We start from the raw sequence: 20446 nt of genomic DNA on the forward strand, positions 1-20446 counted from the left end.
TGGTTACGGCATGTGGGCTCTAGGGCGCGTGGGCTTCAGTAATTGTGGTGCGTGGGGCTCAGTAGTTGTGGCTCATGGGCTCTAAAGCGCAGGCTCAGTAGTTGTGGTGCACGGGCTTAGTTGCTCCACAGCATGTGGGATCTTCCCGGACCAGGGCTCAAACCCGTGTCCCCTGCATTGGCAGGCAGATTCTTCACCACTGCACCACCAGGGAAGCCCTCCTTTAATTTTCTGTGTATTTTTTGCATTTAAATCCATAGGCTTTTTGCAAATGCTGAAGGGGTCCGTAGATCAAAGAAAAAGCTTAAGAATCCTTAATCTATAGGCTCCCTGTGCCCTGTTTCCCTGCAGTTTTCTCTCTCTTGCCTGAGGACAGCACCTCCACTTGTCCCTTTGCTTTTGTTCCGTTCTGCACACCCTGGGCCCTTACTGTGTTCATTATTCCTATCTTATTTGTTTATCCTATTCTTTAATACTGTGTTCTTTAATATTAACTGTATAATAAAATACATGGTTTAGTATACATTCATAGTGTAAAAACTTACGTAGAACTGAAGAATATAAAAAGGTAATCGCTCCTCTGGCCTCAAATTCCATTTCCCTGGGGGAATCCTATGGACTTGTGTGCAATTCAGAAAAATATTATTTTTAACCCTACTCTAGTCTGTATTAGAACACCTTTTACTTCCCCCTAAATTATATTTTAGTGCTTTACACATTAGATTCTAAAAGATTTACTCCACCTCTGTAATTACTCTCCCTTAGCTAGGGGCTTCGTCAGGAAAAGACGGGGATTGTGTCTTAGTCAAAAATGAATCCCCAGCTCATCCAAACTGAATGACCAGCACATACATTATCGGTACTCAGCAATGCTAAAATTGAATTAAAAATGGCCTCTTAGTTGCTATGTTGGCACCCCCTGTAACTGATGCTCTGTTGTGTATAGATTGGTCCATATAAAACTCATGGTACATGACGAGAAAATATTTTTTAAAAAATTATTTATTTATTTAATTTTGGCTGTGTTGGGTCTTCGTTTCTGTGCAAGGGCTTTCTCTAGTTGCGGCAAGCGGGGGCCACTCTTCATTGCGGTGCACGGTCCTCTCACTATCGCTGCCTCCCTTGTTGCAGAGCACGGGCTCCAGACGCGCAGGCTCAGTAGTTGTGGCTCACGGGCCTAGTTGCTCCGTGGCATGTGGGATCTTCCCAGACCAGGGCTCGAACCCGTGTCCCCTGCACTGGCAAGCAGATTCCCAACCACTGCACCACCAGGGAAGCCCGAGAAAATATTTTTTTTAACTGTTGAAAAATGTCACAGTATTAATAATTGATCAAAACAGAACAATATCATTGAAATAAGTTTTTTTAGTTATCTGGGATGTCAGTGTTTGAGAAAAAGTAGATTTAATTGAGAGATGAAATGGGTAGCTGAGGATTTTGGTGAAGACTTTTCTGAAAGTACATTTGAGGGCTTCTGATGTCAAGTCTGATAATGATTTTTTAATTTCATTCACTTTTATGTCATTTTGTAGTTATAATTTTAAATTTATTTTTATTAACTTAAAGCCTGTCACTAGCACATTAGTTGTTTCACCACTATTCTGGCCATTTAAAAAAATCTCAGACAACTTTGATTTTTCATAGTCCTAATTGACTGAGGATATATTGATAGAAGAGGAAAAGTTGAGCAGAGAACATTTATTTCCTGGGTGTGGGGCTGAAGAATGCCTAAGAGAGAGGCTGCGCATTGGTTGAGACATTTCTTTCTGATTACCACCAGGTGGCAGCACTGGCTCAGAACGACTGGGTTTCTGCCCTGAATTAGAAGGAAGGGAAGGTTTAGAGGCAGGGGACAACATTATGCCCTTTCCCTCTGTCTCCCCCTTTCCCTAAATTGGATGTCATAAGGCCGGGAATGAAGCACATCTTCGTTATATTTTATTATCTGATCATTTTATTGTTTTCTTTTTTTCTTTCTGTGCTTGTAGTTCCTTCAGAAACAGGTAACGTTTTTCTGCCAGTCACATTGTATTCTTGCTTCTTGCTTTTATAATGCTTTTGCTTCTTATCGCAGAGGATAATGGAAAATTAATATATTCTGACTTTATGGCATTGGAAAATCTGCACACAAATTCGCACAGTTGCAATTAGATTATAGCCAGTTGATTTTCTGAATTTTGCAGAAATCCTGGCAATAACATTTTACTATTTAATACCAACAATGATTTTTCAAAAATCCAAACATGGCTGTTAATAAAATAACATATTCAGGATTTACAGTAGTAGATAATGGTAATAGTGTAGAATGGAATATCCTGGTCTTGCTTCCTTCTAACTAATGATACTATGTTGACCTGAAATACAGTATTTAGGATCAGGCTTTTCCCTGCCATCTTGACACTTTAGCCTCATTTTGCTGATTCTCTACTTCTGCACATCTTATGCACGTCTTTCCCTAAACCATTTGCTCATCTTTATATTTTGGGGGGGATTTATATCAACTTTATTTCAACTTTGCGTATTTCTTATGACATGTGCATTATTGTTTCATCGCTTTCAAACCTGCCTCATGTTTTTCACAGTTAACTTTGATTTATTCTTGTGAGCAGACTTGAATCAAAGCACTACATTTACTAATGATGGTAGATTCTTCTGAAGCTCTTTTCTTAAACATCTTTATTGGAGTATAATTGCTTTACAATGGTGTGTTAGTTTCTGCTGTATAACAAAGTACATCAGCCATACATATACATATATCCCCATATCTCCTCCCTCTTGCGTCTCCCTCCCACCCTCCCTATCCCACCCCTCTAGGTGGACACAAAGCACCAAGCTGATCTCCCTGTGCTATGTGGCTGCTTCCCACTATCTTGTTTTACATTTGGTAGTGTATATATGTCCATGCCACTCTCTCACTTTGTCCCAGCTTACCCTTCCCCCTCCCTGTGTCCTCAGGTCCATTCTCTATGTCTGCGTCTTTATTCCTGTCCTGCCCCTAGGTTCTTCAGAACCTTTTTTTTTTCCTTTTTTAGATTCCATATATATGTATTACCATATGGTATTTGTTGTTCTCTTTCTGACTTACTTCACTCTGTATGACAGTCTCTAGGTCCATCCACCTCACTACAAATAACTCAATTTCGTTTCTTTTTATGGCTGAGTAATATTCCATCATATATGTGCCACATCTTCTTTATCCATTTATCTGTCGATGGACACTTAGGTTGCTTCCATGTCCTGGCTGTGGTAAATAGAGCTGCAGTGAACATTGTGGTACATGACTCTTTTTGAATTATGGTTTTCTCAGGGTATATGCCCAGTAGTGGGATTGCTGGGTCACATGGTAGTTCTATTTTTAGTTTTTTAAGGAACCTCCATACTGTTCTCCATAGTGGCTATACCAGTTTACATTCCCACCAGCAGTCATTTGCTCATCTTTAAAAAGGGACTTTCTTTGGGGGAAATTTTAAAATTAAGGAATATCATTCCTTACTAATAGATACATACTTTTGTGTTTTCCCTCCCCTGCTTTTCTGCCCTCAAAGGAAAATGTGATGCTAAGTAACAACCTGTGAACAGTTAATTCCTTTATAAGGTTGGTATTGTAAACAGAAGATTTAACATGAAAATGTAGCATTAAAAAAATTAGGTTGTTTAATAATGGCCTCTTAATACCACCTCAATTGTAATTAGCAGAGTATAACTTGGTTCAGTGAAGTTTTAAATGCTTGCTTTTTCACATTGGCTCCCTGTTCGGGATTCTTTTTGATTTTGTTTAAAATCATACTGATAGAAATATATTTAAGCTATTTTTATTGTATATTTCAGTCTTTCAACTTGAGGACAGCTTGGCTCAGTCCCTAGTCTTTCCTAAATACTTTGACATAGCACATGTACCCTACAGTGATAAAAGTCCACTTATGTGGATCTGTTAAAAAAAAATCTTCTATTCTGGGTTTTAATTTCTTGAATAAAAACATATTTAATGCTGGGTTTCCATCTAAGTAAATGCTTTACTCATTTAAATATATGCTTTTCAAAAACTAGTGTGATTAAAACATTAACAGGATCTTAAATATGAATTAATAATCCCACTACTTCTTGTAGAACAGCGGTCCCCAACCTTTTTGGCACCAGGGGCCAGTTTCGTGGAAGACGATTTTTCCGGAGGTGGGTAGGGGATGGTTTTAGGATGATTCAAACGCATTACATTTATTGTGCACGTTATTTCTATTATTATTACATTGTAATATATTATGAAATAATTATACAACTCACTATAATGCAGAATCAGTGGGAGCCCTGAGCTTGTTTTCCTGCAACTAGATGGTCCCATCTGGGGGTGATGGGAGACAGTGACACCTGAAGTGTGTTGCTTATGTCCAGTCTACTCTGTGATCTCGTTTTGGTCGCTGTCACTGCAGAAAACCCTGCTTCACAAAGATAGGATGTTGGAAATGGAAGCAGGCTTTTCAGTGCTTTTGTGGCAATTTCAGGATATTCCACCTTGACTTTAATAATCCAGAATGTATGGAGATTTGAAGTTGTCTCAAACATACTTTTAAGGCCACTGTCATTTGCAGTCTCGAGCAGTTGATCGTCTTCTAGCACGAGCAAAGTTGATTCATCTGGTTTATTCACAAATGGGTCGCGGATCCATTCCTTCCCAGTTCGGGGGTCTTTTGTGTTTGGGAAGTAATGCTCAAACTCTTTTGAAAGCTGAGATAGGTGATCATGCATCAGCTAGGAGAAAGAAGGCCCTGGCTCAGTTTCTTTCAAAATCTTTGCTAATGTTTGAAACATGTCAAAAATCCCAGTGTTCACTTGTTGCCCCCATAATTCCAATTCAGCTTTGAATGCAGCCACCTTATCTGCCCACTTGAACACAGTTATCATTCTCCCTTCAAGTGACAGATTGAGTTTGTTGAGCAGGTTGAATATGCCACACAAGTAAGCAAGTTTTGCGACCCATTCTGTGTCACTGAAATGTGCTGCCAGTGGTGACTGTTTTTCTAAAAGAAATCTCTGGAGCGGCTCTCGTAACTCAGAAACTCTGGCCAGTGATCTACCTTTGGAAAGCCATCTCACTTCTGTGTGTAAGAGAAGACATGTGTGCTCTGCGTCCATCTCCTCACAGAGCTGCCTGAGCAGACGTGAGTTAAGGGCATGTACTTTAATGTGGTTGATAATTTTAATCACATCCTGCAAGACGTTGTTAAGTTCAGGTGACATTTTTTGGCTAGCCAGCATTTCTTTATGGATGACACACGGTGTATAGACTGACATTCAGAAGAAACCTCTTTGACCCGACTAGTGAAACCAGAAAAACGTCCACTCATGGCAGCCGCTCCGTCCGTGCATATACCGACACAAAATGACCAGTTGAATTTTCCTGATGTGTAATCATTCAAAGACTTGAATAGTTCTGCAGCTGTGGTGGTGGTTGGCAACAAAAGTGCACATAACATATCATCACGCACATCCTCCTGAAAATTACATCGCACAAAAACAAGCGTTGTTGCCTTGTCAACATCGGTAGACTCGTCAACCTGGATTGTGTACCACGGCGACTCATTAATCCTCTCTAACAATTGTGCCTCAGTATCCTCTGCTATTTCATCAATTCGTCTAGTTATAGTGCTAGCCGAAAGAGGAACACGTGCCACCTTTTGAACTGCAGCCTCTCCTAAAAGTTCACGACAAATGTCCTTAGCAGCAGGCAGGATCAACTCTTCACCAATAGTAAAGGGCTTCTTAGCTTTAGCAATGCGGTTAGCCGCTAAGAGAATGATGCTCTCAGTGCAGACACATTTGATGAAGTGGTGGCCTTCAGTAATTGCTTCTGTTCTTTGTGTTCACGTTTTTTTCTTTTGAAAAACTCCAGAGGCTTGTCTTTTAATTCAGGGCGCTTGGTCTCCATGTGGCAAAGCAGTTTTGAAGGTTTCATGGCTTTGTTGGTTAGCTGGTCACCACATATTATACAAGTGGCTTGGAGAATGTGAATCACCTGTTGCAATGAACCCATAATTTAAGTAGGACTCTTGGTATTTTCTTTTCAGTGCAGCTTTCTTTTTGTTGGCAGTCTCAGAGTCTTCTGCTGTCTCATCATTGGGTCTTTCCCCCTTTTCAAAGAAGTTCTCCAGTGATGTTTGTTTTCTACTCATTTTGGCTAGGGTTAGCTTATGGGCTTACCAAAACTGTGACTGAGACAAGTGCACAGTGCGGGAAAGAGGCGCAGACAGAAGTGGTAATTAAAACAATGTGCAGGCCACGCATGGACTAAAATAAGTGTCGGATTCTGACTTAAAGCCTGCCACCAGATACAGCTGTAAATTGAAGTACAACAACTCACTTGCCCCTATAAAGCCTGTCACCGGATGCAGCTTAATTGTCACTTGCCACTCACTGGCAGGGTATTGATACGAGTCTGCAAGCACTTATGGTCTCTGTGCAGTCAAACCTCTCCGCTAATGATAATCTGTATTTGCAGCTGCTCCCCAGCGCTAGCATCACTGCCTCAGCTCCACCTCAGATCATCAGGCATTAGATTCTCATAAGGAGCACACAACCTAGATCCCTCGCATGCGCAGTTCACAGGTTTGTGCTCCTGTGAGAACCTAATGCTGCCGCTGATCTGACAGGAGGCGGAGCTCAGGCGGTAATGGGAGTGTTGCGGAGTGGCTGTAAATGCAGATGAAGCTTCTGTTGCTCGCCTTGCTCTCACCTCCTGCTCTGCAGCCTGGTTCCAGTACCAGTCTGTGGCCCGGGGGTTGAGGACCCCTGTTGTAGAAAATAACATGACTGGTTTGTAATTTTTCTGTGGTCTAGTTTTTTGTTCTAATTTTGTGAGAATTAAAGTAGGGAATTTCAGCCACCTAATGTAAGTCATTATTTGATGTTTTTCTTGGAGCATCTCACATTCTTGAAAATACACATGGCAAAATCAGTTTTACCAAGAATTTCTGTGACTTTAAGATGATGTAGAGTAGAACTTGACTCAGGCAAGTATCATATAAAGCCAAGTTTTTAGGGCCATCAGTGGCTTACAGCTGAAGATGGCATTATGAAGATAACATCAGTGGTTAGAACCTCTTAGCTTTTCCAAAATGCAGTCATCTTCCAGTGAATGCTAATCCCACTCGCAGCTGAGGCCTGCTGCTTTGGGGATCCCCCTTGGTACGCTCTTGGCTCTTATAATTGCTAGCAACAGGAGCCATGCTGCCTGATAGAGCTGGCAGCTAAGCCCATAGGTGCAGTTATGCTTTCATTCCCTAGTGTGCATGAATACACACCCACATCCACTTATCCACCTGTAGTTTGAGATGAGAGGAGGTAAGAGCTAGCTAGGCTTATAGTGCCATGCCTAAATTTGCTGGCTCAAGTTTCTTATTTCACCATCACCTTGCCCACTGGGGAGCCAATGACAGTTTTAGAAACAGTACCAAATCAGAAATCCCTCTGGAATTATCTCTTTTGAAGGAGACGCAGGTGTTGATTTTTTCCCTTCCTCCTCCTCCTTGATGGCAGCTTGAAGTAAGGGTGAGGGTGTGGTGACTGGGAGCCAGTACTCTCTAGGAGAGCCAGATCAGCAGAAGTATTACTCCGCAGCCCTGTGCTAGGTGATACCCTATAGGTCCGGACATCTAAATGTAAGCCGGTATCTCCAAAGCATTTCCGAACACTGTCATTGCCCAAGTAGACCTTTATTTAGCTGGGTCCTAACTTCCAACTAGAGATTTTCTTTTCTAGACAGCAGCTATGATATATATAGTTCCTGTCATGTGAGCATACTAATGCCATTCTGCTCTCACAAGCTAGTGCTTTTCAGTAACGTTAGCAGAGGAGGAGAGGATACATTAGGTGAGAAAGTATTGACAGGAAGTCCAGGTAGGCCTGCCACCTGAACCTTCTGGGGACAGGTAACACTGTGAGGCCTGAGCTTTGTATTGGAGTGGCTCTAGGGAAATACGGGTTCTGTGTGGGGGTGGGTCACTTCGAATGGCTTTAGTTACTAATGGCAACGGTATGTTAGGATACTGACCTCTGCATGTAGATGTGGATTTGGAAAGTTAAAAGATCAGCATACGTTTGGCTGAAGGAGCTCTGAGGGCATATCTAATTACTGGGTCTGTTAAACAAAAGAGATCTTGTTTTAGATGGATTGATAGAAAATTTCTGGATCAATTCTGAAACACAAAGCAATTATTTTTAATACAACTTATGACTTGTGTGACTACATTATAACATTTCATGTGGCTTAAAATTATATGGGTAAAACATACTTTCAACAGTAATCATCTATGATGCCATTTACTGAATTAAGTTTTTTGAAGGTTATAATATTAGAAGCATTACACATCTGAAAGCATACTGTTAATGAATGCTATTCTTTCTGTATCAGAAATTCACTTTTCATAATTATTTTTTAGCATACGTCTCTGTTGATAAATCCATGTATGTATTCACGTAGCCCATTGTCTGGTTGTATGATCTTTCAACCAAAACCATCCTTTGCAGATGCTTTTACTGACTCTGCTATCAGTGCTAAAGTGAATGGTGAACACAAAGAGAAGGACCTGGAGCCCTGGGATGCAGGTGAACTCACTACCAGTGAGGAGCTGGAGGCTTTGGAAAATGATGTTGTAAGCAAAATCTTTTCGATTAGTAACGCTATGGTCATGTGATATGGTATGACATCCTATCACTTGGTTTTAATTTAAGTATGTTGTTGTGAATATATTTAAAGTAGCAGTTTTATTGTGTAAATAGACTTTGCCCTATGCAGTATATACAGAAAAATGTTTCTTTGGGATGCTTATGAATTATTTGTATGTTTTTAAAGTAAGTCCTAATAAGCAACATAAAAATTTAAATTGGAAACCATGGGAAACTAGAAATGCTGGCATGTTTTGCTTTGAGTACTCTGCAGAATAGGCAGCCTAAGGAAAGTGGTGTCTTGTCTGTTGACTTTACCTAGTGGTGAGGTCAAAGTGTGACTTTTAGGCTTCTTGTCTGTCAGAGAGGCACTCATTATTAAGATATATTGTTAGATTACATTAGAATTAAAGCAATAAGTAAATTTCTTTGTCTTAAAATTAGGAACATTCTCAACAAAAATCTATTTCCAGAAGGCTCTTGGCATATATTATTTTTACTTTTCCCATAACACATCATCTATAAATCAAATACTTAATAATGACTCTGTCATTAGGATTCTGTAAATTCTGTTTCTAAACTGTGGAGATAGAAGCAAAGTTTCTTGCCAAAAATGAGTGTTTAGATAGTAAAATTTGAATGGGATGGGGGACTTCCCTGGCGGTCCAGTGATTAGAACTTCACCTTCCAATGTAGGGGGTGGCATGTTTGATCCCTGGTCGGGGAGCTAGGATCCCATGTGCCTCGTGGCCAAAAAACTGAAACATAAAACAGAAGCAATATTGTAACAGATTCAATAAAGACTTGTAAAAAAGTGGTCCACATCAAAAAAATCTTTAAAAAAAAATTTTCAAAGGGATGAAGAATCTTCCATTGAATATTACAGAAAAGTCTTATTTAACAAATCTGCGTTTGATGTTTAAGTTCTAGTTGCAAAACTGGAAATACATAGACAATGCATCATTATTAATTTTCAAACTTTTTAAAGAAGCACATATAACTGAATGTGAAGGTTCTCAGGTTTGTGCAGCACATCACCTCTGTGGAGGATATGGAAAAGCAGGCACTCTTTTTGTTTTTTTTTCTAATTGATAGCAAAGCAGTTAAATTGATAGACGCTTTCTAGAGAGTATTCTGGCAATGTTTTATCAAAATTTAAAACACACATACACTTTATTTAATCTATGCTGGGTCTTAGTTGCGGCATGCGGGCTTCTTAGTTGTGGCATGCGGACTCTTAGTTGCGGCATGCATGTGGGATCTAGTTCCCCAACCAGGGAACAAAGCCGGGCCCTCTGCATTGGGAGCATGGAGTCTTACCCACTGGACCACCAAGGAAGTCCCCACACATACACTTTGGTCCAGCAATTCTACCTCTGAGAATTTATCCATAAGACTTTAAAATAATTATGTATGAGGATGTTTTTCACAGCATTTTATTCTAATAGTGAAAAATAGGAAACATCCTAACTGTCCATCAATAGGGCATGGGTTAAATAGATTTATTATACCTCCGTTCAGTTGAAGTACTGTATGTCCACTGGAAAGAAAGATATTCTGGGAAGATATCTAAAACTTACTAAAAGAAAAAGCAGGGCTTCCCTGGTGGCACGGTGGTTGAGAGTCCGCCTGCCGATGCAGGGGACACGGGTTCGTGCCCTGGTCTGGGAGGATCCCGCGTGCCACGGAGCGGCTGGGCCCACGAGCTATGGCCGCTGAGCCTGTGCGACCGGAGCCTGTGCTCCGCAACGGGAGAGGCCGCAACAGTGAGAGGCCTGCGTACTGCAAAAAAAAAAAAGAAAAAGCAAGTTGCAGAGAATTTTCAAAAAAAGAGAGCTGATGATAATAATCATATTCTTACATATGTGCAGAGAATGTCTGGAATTATGCCCAAGAAGTTGTTAATGGTGGTTATCTGTGCACACTGGGATTGGCAGATTTTACTTTTCACTGGATGTCTTTCTGCACTGTTTAAATTTTTTACATGGAGCATATACTAAAAGAGCATATTTTAAAGCTTCCATAGGTAACTGATTTCCTACCCGCATGTGTTAGGCCGAAGTAGTTGATTTAGTGGTGGAATTGAATTACATTATAGTTTTATCTGGAGTAGCACAGAGGGAGCCAAGGTTAATGGGTGACCTTAGGGGCAAGTTTTAGTCTTGAAATTGCCATCAACATTGCTCAGATGACGCTGTGCCCTCTTCTGACATGGATAATGATAACCCCTTTCTATCAGTCAGACCTGATGATCAGTCAACTCAAAAAGGTTTCAGGTAAATACCTTGTAGAAAGGTCACCGTTAGGGAGTAGGGAAAGGAGAGAACCCTGACCTGAGGATATTTTATGAAGTAACTAAAATGTTCTGAACTTTTACTAATAACATCTCAAATAATTGTTTCATATACAGTTGACCTTTGAACAGCACAGGTTTGAACCACACTGGTCCACTTATACGCATTTTTTTGCAATAGTAAATACTATAGTAATGCACTATCCAAGATTGGTTGAATCTACAGATTTTCGACTATGCCTGGAGTCAGTGACCCTAACACCCCACCCCCCGAATTGTTGAAGGTTCGACTGTAGTTATTTACCAACTTGTAGGGGCTGATGTGTAGAAGAAAGTTTTTCCTTAAGACATTTTTAAAGCAAATTTTTGCCTGTTTTTTAATTTTGCTAGATTTTGCTTGAATAGTACAATAGATATTGTTAACGTAGATTTCGACTATAACTGAATTAAAGAAGACAAATACTTTGTCATTTTGAAAAATGAGCTTCATTTTCTTCTAGTCTAATGGATGGGATCCCAATGATATGTTTCGATATAATGAAGAAAATTATGGTGTAGTGTCTACATATGATAGCAGTCTATCTTCATATACGTAAGTTTTAAAAGTTTGCTTTTGTTTTAATACATATTTGCCTTTGATTTTCATCAACCTAAATTACGATGTTGAATAAATGTTTCTGTTGGATTTTAAGTTAAACGATTATGTGAAAGAATTATCCTTTTACTACCTACGCTGATAAATTCTCATTAAAACAGGGATTAAATATAGTTTACTTATACCCTAATTTTTTGCTCTAAATAAATTTTGTTTCATTTTTACACTGTAAAAACTCTAAGTTGGTAAGTGCAGAGGTTATGGGGGAATAGTCAATTTAACCAGTTTTGGAAATGTTATATTCCTCTAGGGAAAAGGTAATAAGAAAAATCAAGTTTTGATTTATAAATAGATGACTGTAGCTCTCTTACAGTTTTACCAGCATTTTAAACTCTGAACTCTCTTAATAGTTGATTGTGACAGATATGTAAACTATGACTGAAAAATACTCACTTTGCTTTTTCTTTTCTTCATGTTTCAGGGTGCCCTTAGAAAGGGATAACTCAGAAGAATTTTTAAAACGAGAAGCAAGGGCAAACCAGTTAGCAGAAGAAATTGAATCAAGTGCCCAGTATAAAGCCCGGGTGGCCCTGGAAAATGATGATAGGAGCGAAGAAGAAAAATACACAGCAGTTCAGAGAAATTCCAGTGAACGTGAGGGCCACAACATAAACACTAGGTATTTAAAGGAAATCATGATGCAGTATTTTGGATACACAACTCAAGGTCTGTGTGAGAAGGTGTATTATTATTATTATATTTCATCTTCCTTTAATCTAGCTTAGGTAGAGAATGCAAATGGAGTTGGTTTCAGGTTCTGTTAGAGAAAAGATTACAGTCATCTTGGAAAGTATTTTTTGAGCATCACCTCTGTGGAGCCAAGTGTTGGATATACAGTGATGAGCAAGTCGAGGTCTGGAAGAGCTTGTTAAAGAATAATGAACAGGTTGCGGGGGGAGTACATATAATTACAGTTCGTTATGATTTCCTAGATTAGAGGGGTGGTCAGAGTACTAGAAACATGCAAGTGAGGAGGAACTAGCATAACTTTGTGGGGTGAGAGAATGTCTAACAGAGGAGGTGATGTTTTGTGATAGGATAGTAGATCTGTCTGCCACTCAAAGAGACATAAAACAGAGGAGTTCCTTGTATGGTGAAAGAACTTGTCCAGTTCAGGGAAAACCTAGTTATTTCATATGTCTGGAATACACAGTGTATGTTGAGGTTGCAGTGGTAACAGCTGGTGATAGGAACTGAGGTAGTGAAACTCTTTCTGTGTCATGTTAAAAAGCACCCTGTAGATAGGGGATGGCATGAACCAACTATGGGACATTGAGAACTGGCTGAGACATAGAGATCAGTTATTGTATTGAAGTAGTTCAAGTGTGAGAACTTGGTGACCAGTGAGACCAGAACCAGTGATAGAAAGGTTAGAAAAACCAGGGATGACCCTGAGTTTTATTTGATAAGCAGATTGGTGGTTGTACTGGTAATGGCGGTAGAAAACATGGAGCAATCTTGAGGGGAGATAGAGTGAGTCCATTTGTGCAATTTACTGCATTTGAGGGGCTCACAGGTCTTTTATGCATTTATTCATAAACATGTTGAGAAACAGCTGGCTACATACCTGGTAGAATAAGATACACATTCTGTCTTCAAGGCACTCACAGCTTAGGAGTCGTGATTTGAATTAAAGTGTTCAGGGAGAGATGTTGAGACTGTGAGACTGACAGTGTGGATTTGGGGGATTGATGTTGAAGCCATGAAAAACTAATGAACAGCCACCAAGAGAAGAGATCACAGAGAAAACAAAGTAGAGAAAACCAAGGAAGAACAGTTTCGAGAAGACAGATGTTGATTGATAGAAACAGCCATAAAGAGACCAAGTGGATAAGAATGAATACACATCTGTTATATTTTGTCCTTAGCAGGAATATCTGAGGGAAAGGAAAGGCCAGAGGCTAGAGCTTAGAGTAAGATGGAAGAATAGGGGTGTCTGGAAGTGGGGCCGTTTGGTTTTAAGTGTTTAACCTTTTAATAACAAGCATTCCCTTCTGCCTAAATTACTTTTAGATATGTTTCATTGGCCTGGTATCTATTAGGATAAAATGATTTAAAGGATCTCTCATTTTCAGGGAAAATAAATATATTCCTCCTGGACAAAGAAATAGAGAAGTCATATCCTGGGGAAGTGGGCGACAGAATTCACCGCGTATGGGCCAGCCTGGATCGGGCTCCATGCCATCGAGATCCACCTCTCACACTTCAGATTTCAACCCAAATTCTGGTTCAGACCAAAGAGTAGTTAATGGAGGCAAGTATTTTGACCAAATTTGTCAATGTCATTGATCAAATACATAGTTTTCTGAATATTTAGTTTTACATCGTTGATAAGAACATGCATACCTTTAATGATTTCTGTGGAGTAGTTTTCACTTAATTTAAATTTGCCTTTGTGGATATCAAATTAGTAAAACTAGTAAAAATTAGTATGTTATTGGCATATACAGCATTTAGCATGATTAAATACTCATGTATTAAGATAAAGTGCTAAATGTAACCAAAGACATTCACTTGGCAAAAAGAATACTCCACATATGTGAAGAAATTGGAAACTTTGGGTAGGTTCTCAGTTTTAAAAATACTGGATGATAGAATTATTTAGATATAGTTTACATGGAAAATCCCAATCTGTGTGAGACACTCAGTGGTTAATATAGATTCATTTTTATGAACTGTTTGTTTATATATTTATATTCTGCTTACTTCAAGAAAGGATTTGAGGTAACTTGCAATACAAGACACAATCAAGAGTCATGTGAAGATGGTGAAGAAAAAATGTGCTTAAAAAAAATAGAAACAACTCTTAGTGTAAGGGTGAATATTGTAGTTTAGCTTAAGTAAAATACAGAAACTTGAGTCTCTAGTAGGAAGATATTTTTTTCTATTCTGCTTCCGTATATAGGTTAAATATAGCCCACGGGTCATGGATCTCTCATACAAGTCAGGGATATTGGACACAGCAGTGCCATAGACTGTATGGAACCATGGTAATTAATAATACTGATGGGGGACTTCCCTGGCAGTCCAGCGGTTAAGACTTGTGCTCCACTATTTACAATAGCCAGGACATGGAAGCAACGTAAGTGTCCATCGACAGATGAATGGATGAAGAAGATGTGGCACATATATACAATGGAATATTACTCAGCCATAAAAAGAAACAAAATTGAGTTATTTGTAATTAGGTGGACGGACCTAGAGTCTGTCATACAGAGTTAAGTAAGTCAGAAAGAGAAGAACAAATACCGTATGCTAACATATATATGGAATCAAAAAAAAAAAAAAGGTTCTAACGAACCTAGGGGCAGGACAGGAATAAAGACGCATATGTAGAGAATGGACTTGAGGACACGGAGAGGGGGAAGGGTAAGCTGGGACGAAGTGAGAGTGTCATGGACATATATACACTACCAAATGTAAAATAGATAGCTAGTGGGAAGTAGCTGCATCACACAGAGAGATCAGCTTGGTGCTTTGTGACCACCTAGGGGGGTGGGATAGGGAGGGTGGGAGGGAGACGCAAGAGGAAGGGCATATGGGGATATATGTATACATATAGCTGAAAAAAAATAAAATGGGAAGCTTTTTAAAATTCATTAGCCTAAAATTAATTTTATCTTACTATTTGAAAGTAGTTATAAGGCCAACTCATGGGATTCTATTTATATTACTATTAAAATTATAATTACTCATGGAAAAAAAAAAGACTCAGTGCTCCAATGCAGGGGACGTGGATTCAATCCCTGGTTGGGGAACTAAGATCCCACATGCTGTGCAGCACAGCCATAATAATATAATAATACTGGTGGTGTGTTAGTTACTAACTCAGGGCTAACAGTGGACATTCAATTTTAGGTATTTAAGTTTGGAAAGTTAGAAAAATAGAGAACACTAAGTTTCCAATTTCATTTGTTTTCATTGAGTCTTTCTCCAGAATTCCTCTCCAATGAACACTCTTGAGTATTTTCTATACATTTGTATTGGGGGTGAAATTTCTTTGCTCACTGAGTAAAGAATTTTAGTTGTTCATGAACAGAATTTTCAAAATAAAAAACCTGAAAGGGGCTGGGAAATGTATGATACTCAAGTGTGTGGAACCCTATGGAGAGGAGACCTGGACTGTTTCCTAAGATTAAGGTAAGTGATATGTCATGTTACGTGTTAGCTGTATCTTGACCTGTGCATATCCCTCAGTGTCGGTTTATTTGGTGATGACTGCTTTGTAGTTGCATTGTTTATTAAGCAGTCTCTTAGATGAATGTTTAACTGCATAAATTATTTAGAAGGTCCCCTTTTTCTAATTTGATAAGATTAAAATATGTGTTTTGAAAAGGCAATGAATATTAACCTGTCACTCCTGTGACTCTAGAAAATAGTAGAAGTAATGTTCTATTTCTACTTAAATGTACCTGCTTAATGAGATTTCAGACTCAACCTTACATTAAAGTATAAACTAGATGAAAACCACAGACAGTTATAAGAAACCAGCATTTTTAATGAGATATAATAGCTGATGTGTCAAGCTAAAACTTTTAATAATAATCTTATTCCTGAGTTTTGTGATTTATTGTGTGAAATTATCTGGTGTATGTTATACTCCTTTTAACAATTGATTACCAAGAAACAGTTGTAGAAGCAGAATTAATAGGCAAAGTCTTAACTGTCTTCTTCAGTAGTATGTGTAGATCCTAATTAACCCTTTGGGAACGTGTATTCATTTAAACAGACTTAATTTTAAGGAGGTTAAAGTAAAATGTGAATTTATGTCAGTTAAGTTATGCTAAAACTTATCACAACTCAAATGACTGTCCTCAAAGGGTTAAAATGTGCAAGAAATCATTTTTGTCATTTTACTTTTTTTTCTGTTTACTTTTTTCCCTCATTTTTTTCTTTAGTTTTTATACTTTCCTTCATATCATTTGTTCTGTCAGGTGTTCCCTGGCCATCGCCTTGCCCATCTCCTTCCTCTCGCCCACCTTCTCGCTACCAGTCAGGTCCCAACTCTCTTCCACCTCGGGCAGCCACCCCTACACGGCCGCCCTCCAGGCCCCCCTCGCGGCCATCCAGACCCCCGTCTCACCCCTCTGCTCATGGTTCTCCAGCTCCTGTCTCTACTATGCCTAAACGCATGTCTTCAGAAGGTACAATACCACAATTTGTTCATGTTTTTGTTTGTCTTTGTTTAACTCCTATGTGAGTTTATAATTACAAAATAGTTTCCTCTTCATTATTTAATAACCTATAATTTCTGTGTTTTAACTTTAGTTTATTAAAACTATTTCTATTAACCTTTTGTTCATTAGAGAGAAATTTGATAAATGCTGTGTGAAGCTATGAACTATCCTGAATTGTAAGAATGAGGGTTTTGTCTCTGCCTGGTAATGATGCTCTTTACAGCCCAGGGCCTTCTCCCTTCCACTTTACATACAGTGTACAGTGGTTAATGGTAAACAGTGAACTTTCTTCATCAGTCTTGGACTTTTTGTAGAACCTATCATTTTATAGCTCCTTGGCCAAGGTACTAGTGAATTTGCCTGTTGGCCATAGGCAGGAGTGATGGTTTAGGGGTCCTTTTTGAGAGGGACATTACATGTAGCTGCCTTTGTGTGTTTACTCTTAGATTACAATACAGAGTTTAAATTTGTGTTTGGGGAATTTAAAAAAAAATAGTTTTGTAATATTTCATAGTAAAAGTCTTTAATCTGGAAGAAGTTCTTGATCTAAGATAAAATTTTTATCTTAGAAAGCTATGTATGAATTTTTAGGGTTTTATTTATTTCCCTTGTCAATAAAAAAGAATAAAATACTGTAGTTCTCATTCATTGATGCTAAATCCACCATTGCTACATATCAGATACATGGATGTGTTGTAGAAAGGTCACATTTTAATCTAAATGTCGTGCGTAAGTAAAAAACCTTTTTTCTGAATGATAATGACCTTTGACATTATTTCAGAGTATTTGATATGTTAAAATTTTAATCTGATTTGTTCATTAAAATTGCAGTTGATATTGCTTATGTTGAGACTAACACAGTTTTCTGGCATAAAATGCTTCCCTGGAGAAAACTAGTTGGCTGTTTTTTAATAAATTGTTGTCATCCAGGCAGGGAGGTCATGTGATCTTGACTAAAGCAGCTAACCTTGTTAGCTGTTGAACAGCATCGTCAACGGCATGTTGAACGGCATGATTTTCAAGGTGACTTCCTTACTCAGAAGTGCCTGTGATGGTGGCCTCTAAATGAAAAGTTACATTCTGTTGACATATTTGTTGTGGTCTATTGTTTGCATAAGTGATGTTCGTGAGAATATGTTAGATAAAATACAACTCATTAGTGAGTGTGAGCGTGTTTACGACAGTTAGATGTAAGGACTCACACAAAAGTACACCTTCTGCATATTCAGGGATGCTGTGTTATTCAGTTTTTCTTTTTAAATAATTTGAATTAAAATGTTTTCTAGTCATGTAGTTAGGTGACACTGAAGCATTTTTGAAATGTGAACTTCAAAATAAAACTATTAAATATAGTGGTTTTCTGTGTTTAATATGGAGACTGTATTTTGTTTCTGAAAGTATTTTACATATTGCCAAAGACTGAATTTTTTTAAGTTAGAGTTTGATTTCATTGAGCTATGCCAGCCGTCTTTCTTGGTCTTTTTCTGTAAAGGGACGTAAAAATTATGTATAAATATGCAAATACCCAGTTCTTAACTCATTCTTCAATATAAATTGTATCTCCAGTTGAAAATTATATAACATTAACATTCTTTGTAAGATCGTGCCCATGATTGAATTCCTACTCAGGGCACAAATTAATGTGACATTCTAAAGAGTTTGGCAAGGGACTTCCCTGGCGGTCCAGTGGTTAAGACTCCACATGTCCACTGCAGGGGGCACAGGTTCGATCCCTGGTCGGGGAACTAAGATTCTGTATGCCGCATGGCGCAGCCAAAAAAATAAAATAAAAAATAAAGAGTTTGGCAAGGTAAGGGTAAGGGGCCTTGGCTTTGGCATTAAGAATGAGTTTTGCCAGGTGTTATCACTGTCAGGTTTCTGTGTTAAGAGTCATTGTGTCCACTGTTTTCGCCTGACAGTTTTGTTTGAATGCACAGTAGACTTCTTTATAAATAGAAATTGCTAATGGGGTGACAGAATTGATTGATGTGGAATTTTGACAATTTGTATAGTGCAAATTTCTTCCCCAAATGTCAGTTATTCTAGTCTATAAGTCATGCCTTAATGGTAGAATTTTCAGTTCACAGCCTGTTAAGTATGAGACACTTACTACAGGTGAGGACTGTTTTAAGACATGGGTCGTGAAATTGTTCACCATGGCAGAAGAGGTAGATAAATTAAGGTTTTGGAGAAATTTAAGAAGGAAAATGTGCATCTTTTTACTAGTACAAAGACATATCGCGGTCAACAGTTCGTTGTTTAAAATTTTTTTCCCCGAATTTTAGAGGTAATATATTGTAGAAAATTTGAGGGAAAAAGGTAAAAGTATGTGTTAAAATAAAAATTATTGCCTCATGTAGCTATAACTCTGTTAATATTTTATTATATTTATTTTTGTATGCCTACAAATAATGGGTATAGATTAAAGAAACTGCTAAGATCTCTGAAGAGATATGAATGACATCTTATTGTTAGATTTCTTACCACCAACTGCATCCCTCCCTTTCTTTAAAAAATAAAGGGAAATAAAATAAAATTTATTTGTCAGGTTTTATGGCATTCCACAAAATAATTCTGAAAGAGTATGGCCAAAAATATGTGTGGTGTTTGTTTCCTTTTTCTTAACCAAGAAGAAATGAGAGAGAGGGAATGTGTGTGTGTGTGTGTGTGTGTGAGAGAGAGAGAGAGAGAAAGAGAGAAAGAGAGAAAGAAAGAGAAAGAATGGTCTTTGTGTATTTAGCAAAACAGTAGTACTGATGGACATTGTGGCATTCATGTGATGTTCACTGTTTCTTTCTTAGGGCCTCCAAGGATGTCCCCAAAGGCCCAGCGACACCCTCGAAATCACAGAGTTTCTGCTGGGAGGGGTTCCATTTCCAGTGGCCTAGAATTTGTATCCCACACCCCACCAAGTGAAGCGACTGCTCCTCCAGCAGCAAGGACCAGTCCCGCAGGGGGCACGTGGTCATCAGTGGTCAGCGGGGGTAGGTAACACTTGGCTTGGAGCATAATGACAAAGTTCATTTTGTTATTCTACTAGATGTAAAAAGGGCTGAGCTTGAGCTATGTTAAATATATATATGAAAAATAGTGGAGTAACCAGGAATTGGGAAAACAATTTTTTTTCTGGGCTCTACCACTTACCATATGTTAGGGCAAATCATGTGATCATTCTGAATTTCAGTTTTCTCAGTGAGTAATCTTTAGCTAATCTACTTTATGGTCTTGTGATGAAATTCATGTGGGGTTCATAAATAAGAATATACTTCATAGTTTTATAAAGTATCACTCAAAGGGAAGGCAATTATAGTACATAACATTTGGAGGGATCATATTTCGTGTCTTCTTAGCAACTTTGTTAATTGATTCATTCCACAAACATTTATTTTGGACTTACAGTGCTGTGTGTTCCCCCCCCCCCCCATTCATTCATTCCATACATTTTTATTGACATCCTGCTTTATGCCAGGCAGTATTCTGGGCGCAGGTCCTTGTGTTTCCTAGCATCAATATATGGCACTAATTCCTGACCATATTTCCCTTTTAAGGAATAACAAACACGGGGGCCCGAGTTTTATCTCTGATTAGTCTGAAGAATATGCTGATGGCAGCTATAAAAGTGTGAAAAATATACTTTGACAGGATCTTACAATTAAGACTGCTTTT

General features: G+C 38.5%; 1 protein-coding gene across 17 annotated transcripts in view; it reads left to right on the forward strand.

The window, feature by feature from the left end:
* ATXN2 (ataxin 2) overlaps positions 1-20446 on the forward strand; it is a 129940-nt gene that overhangs the window by 58754 nt on the left and 50740 nt on the right. For 15 of the 17 annotated variants that reach the window (XR_013831329.1, XR_013831330.1, XR_013831331.1 and 12 more), the window contains exons 6-11: positions 8518-8642; positions 11449-11540; positions 12025-12222; positions 13679-13857; positions 16538-16747; positions 19582-19764. Coding sequence is in view for 13 of the 17 variants with exons in the window: in XM_079942840.1 (XP_079798966.1) it covers positions 8518-8642; positions 11449-11540; positions 12025-12222; positions 13679-13857; positions 16538-16747; positions 19582-19764 (987 nt within the window). In the remaining 4 variants the exon portion in view is untranslated. The remainder of the gene's footprint in view (positions 1-8517; positions 8643-11448; positions 11541-12024; positions 12223-13678; positions 13858-16537; positions 16748-19581; positions 19765-20446) is intronic. The other 2 variants (XM_079942842.1, XM_079942844.1) reach the window with 1 other exon arrangement.

This window comes from Stenella coeruleoalba, assembly GCF_951394435.1.
Source record: "Stenella coeruleoalba genome assembly, chromosome: 14".
NCBI lineage: Eukaryota > Metazoa > Chordata > Mammalia > Artiodactyla > Delphinidae > Stenella > Stenella coeruleoalba.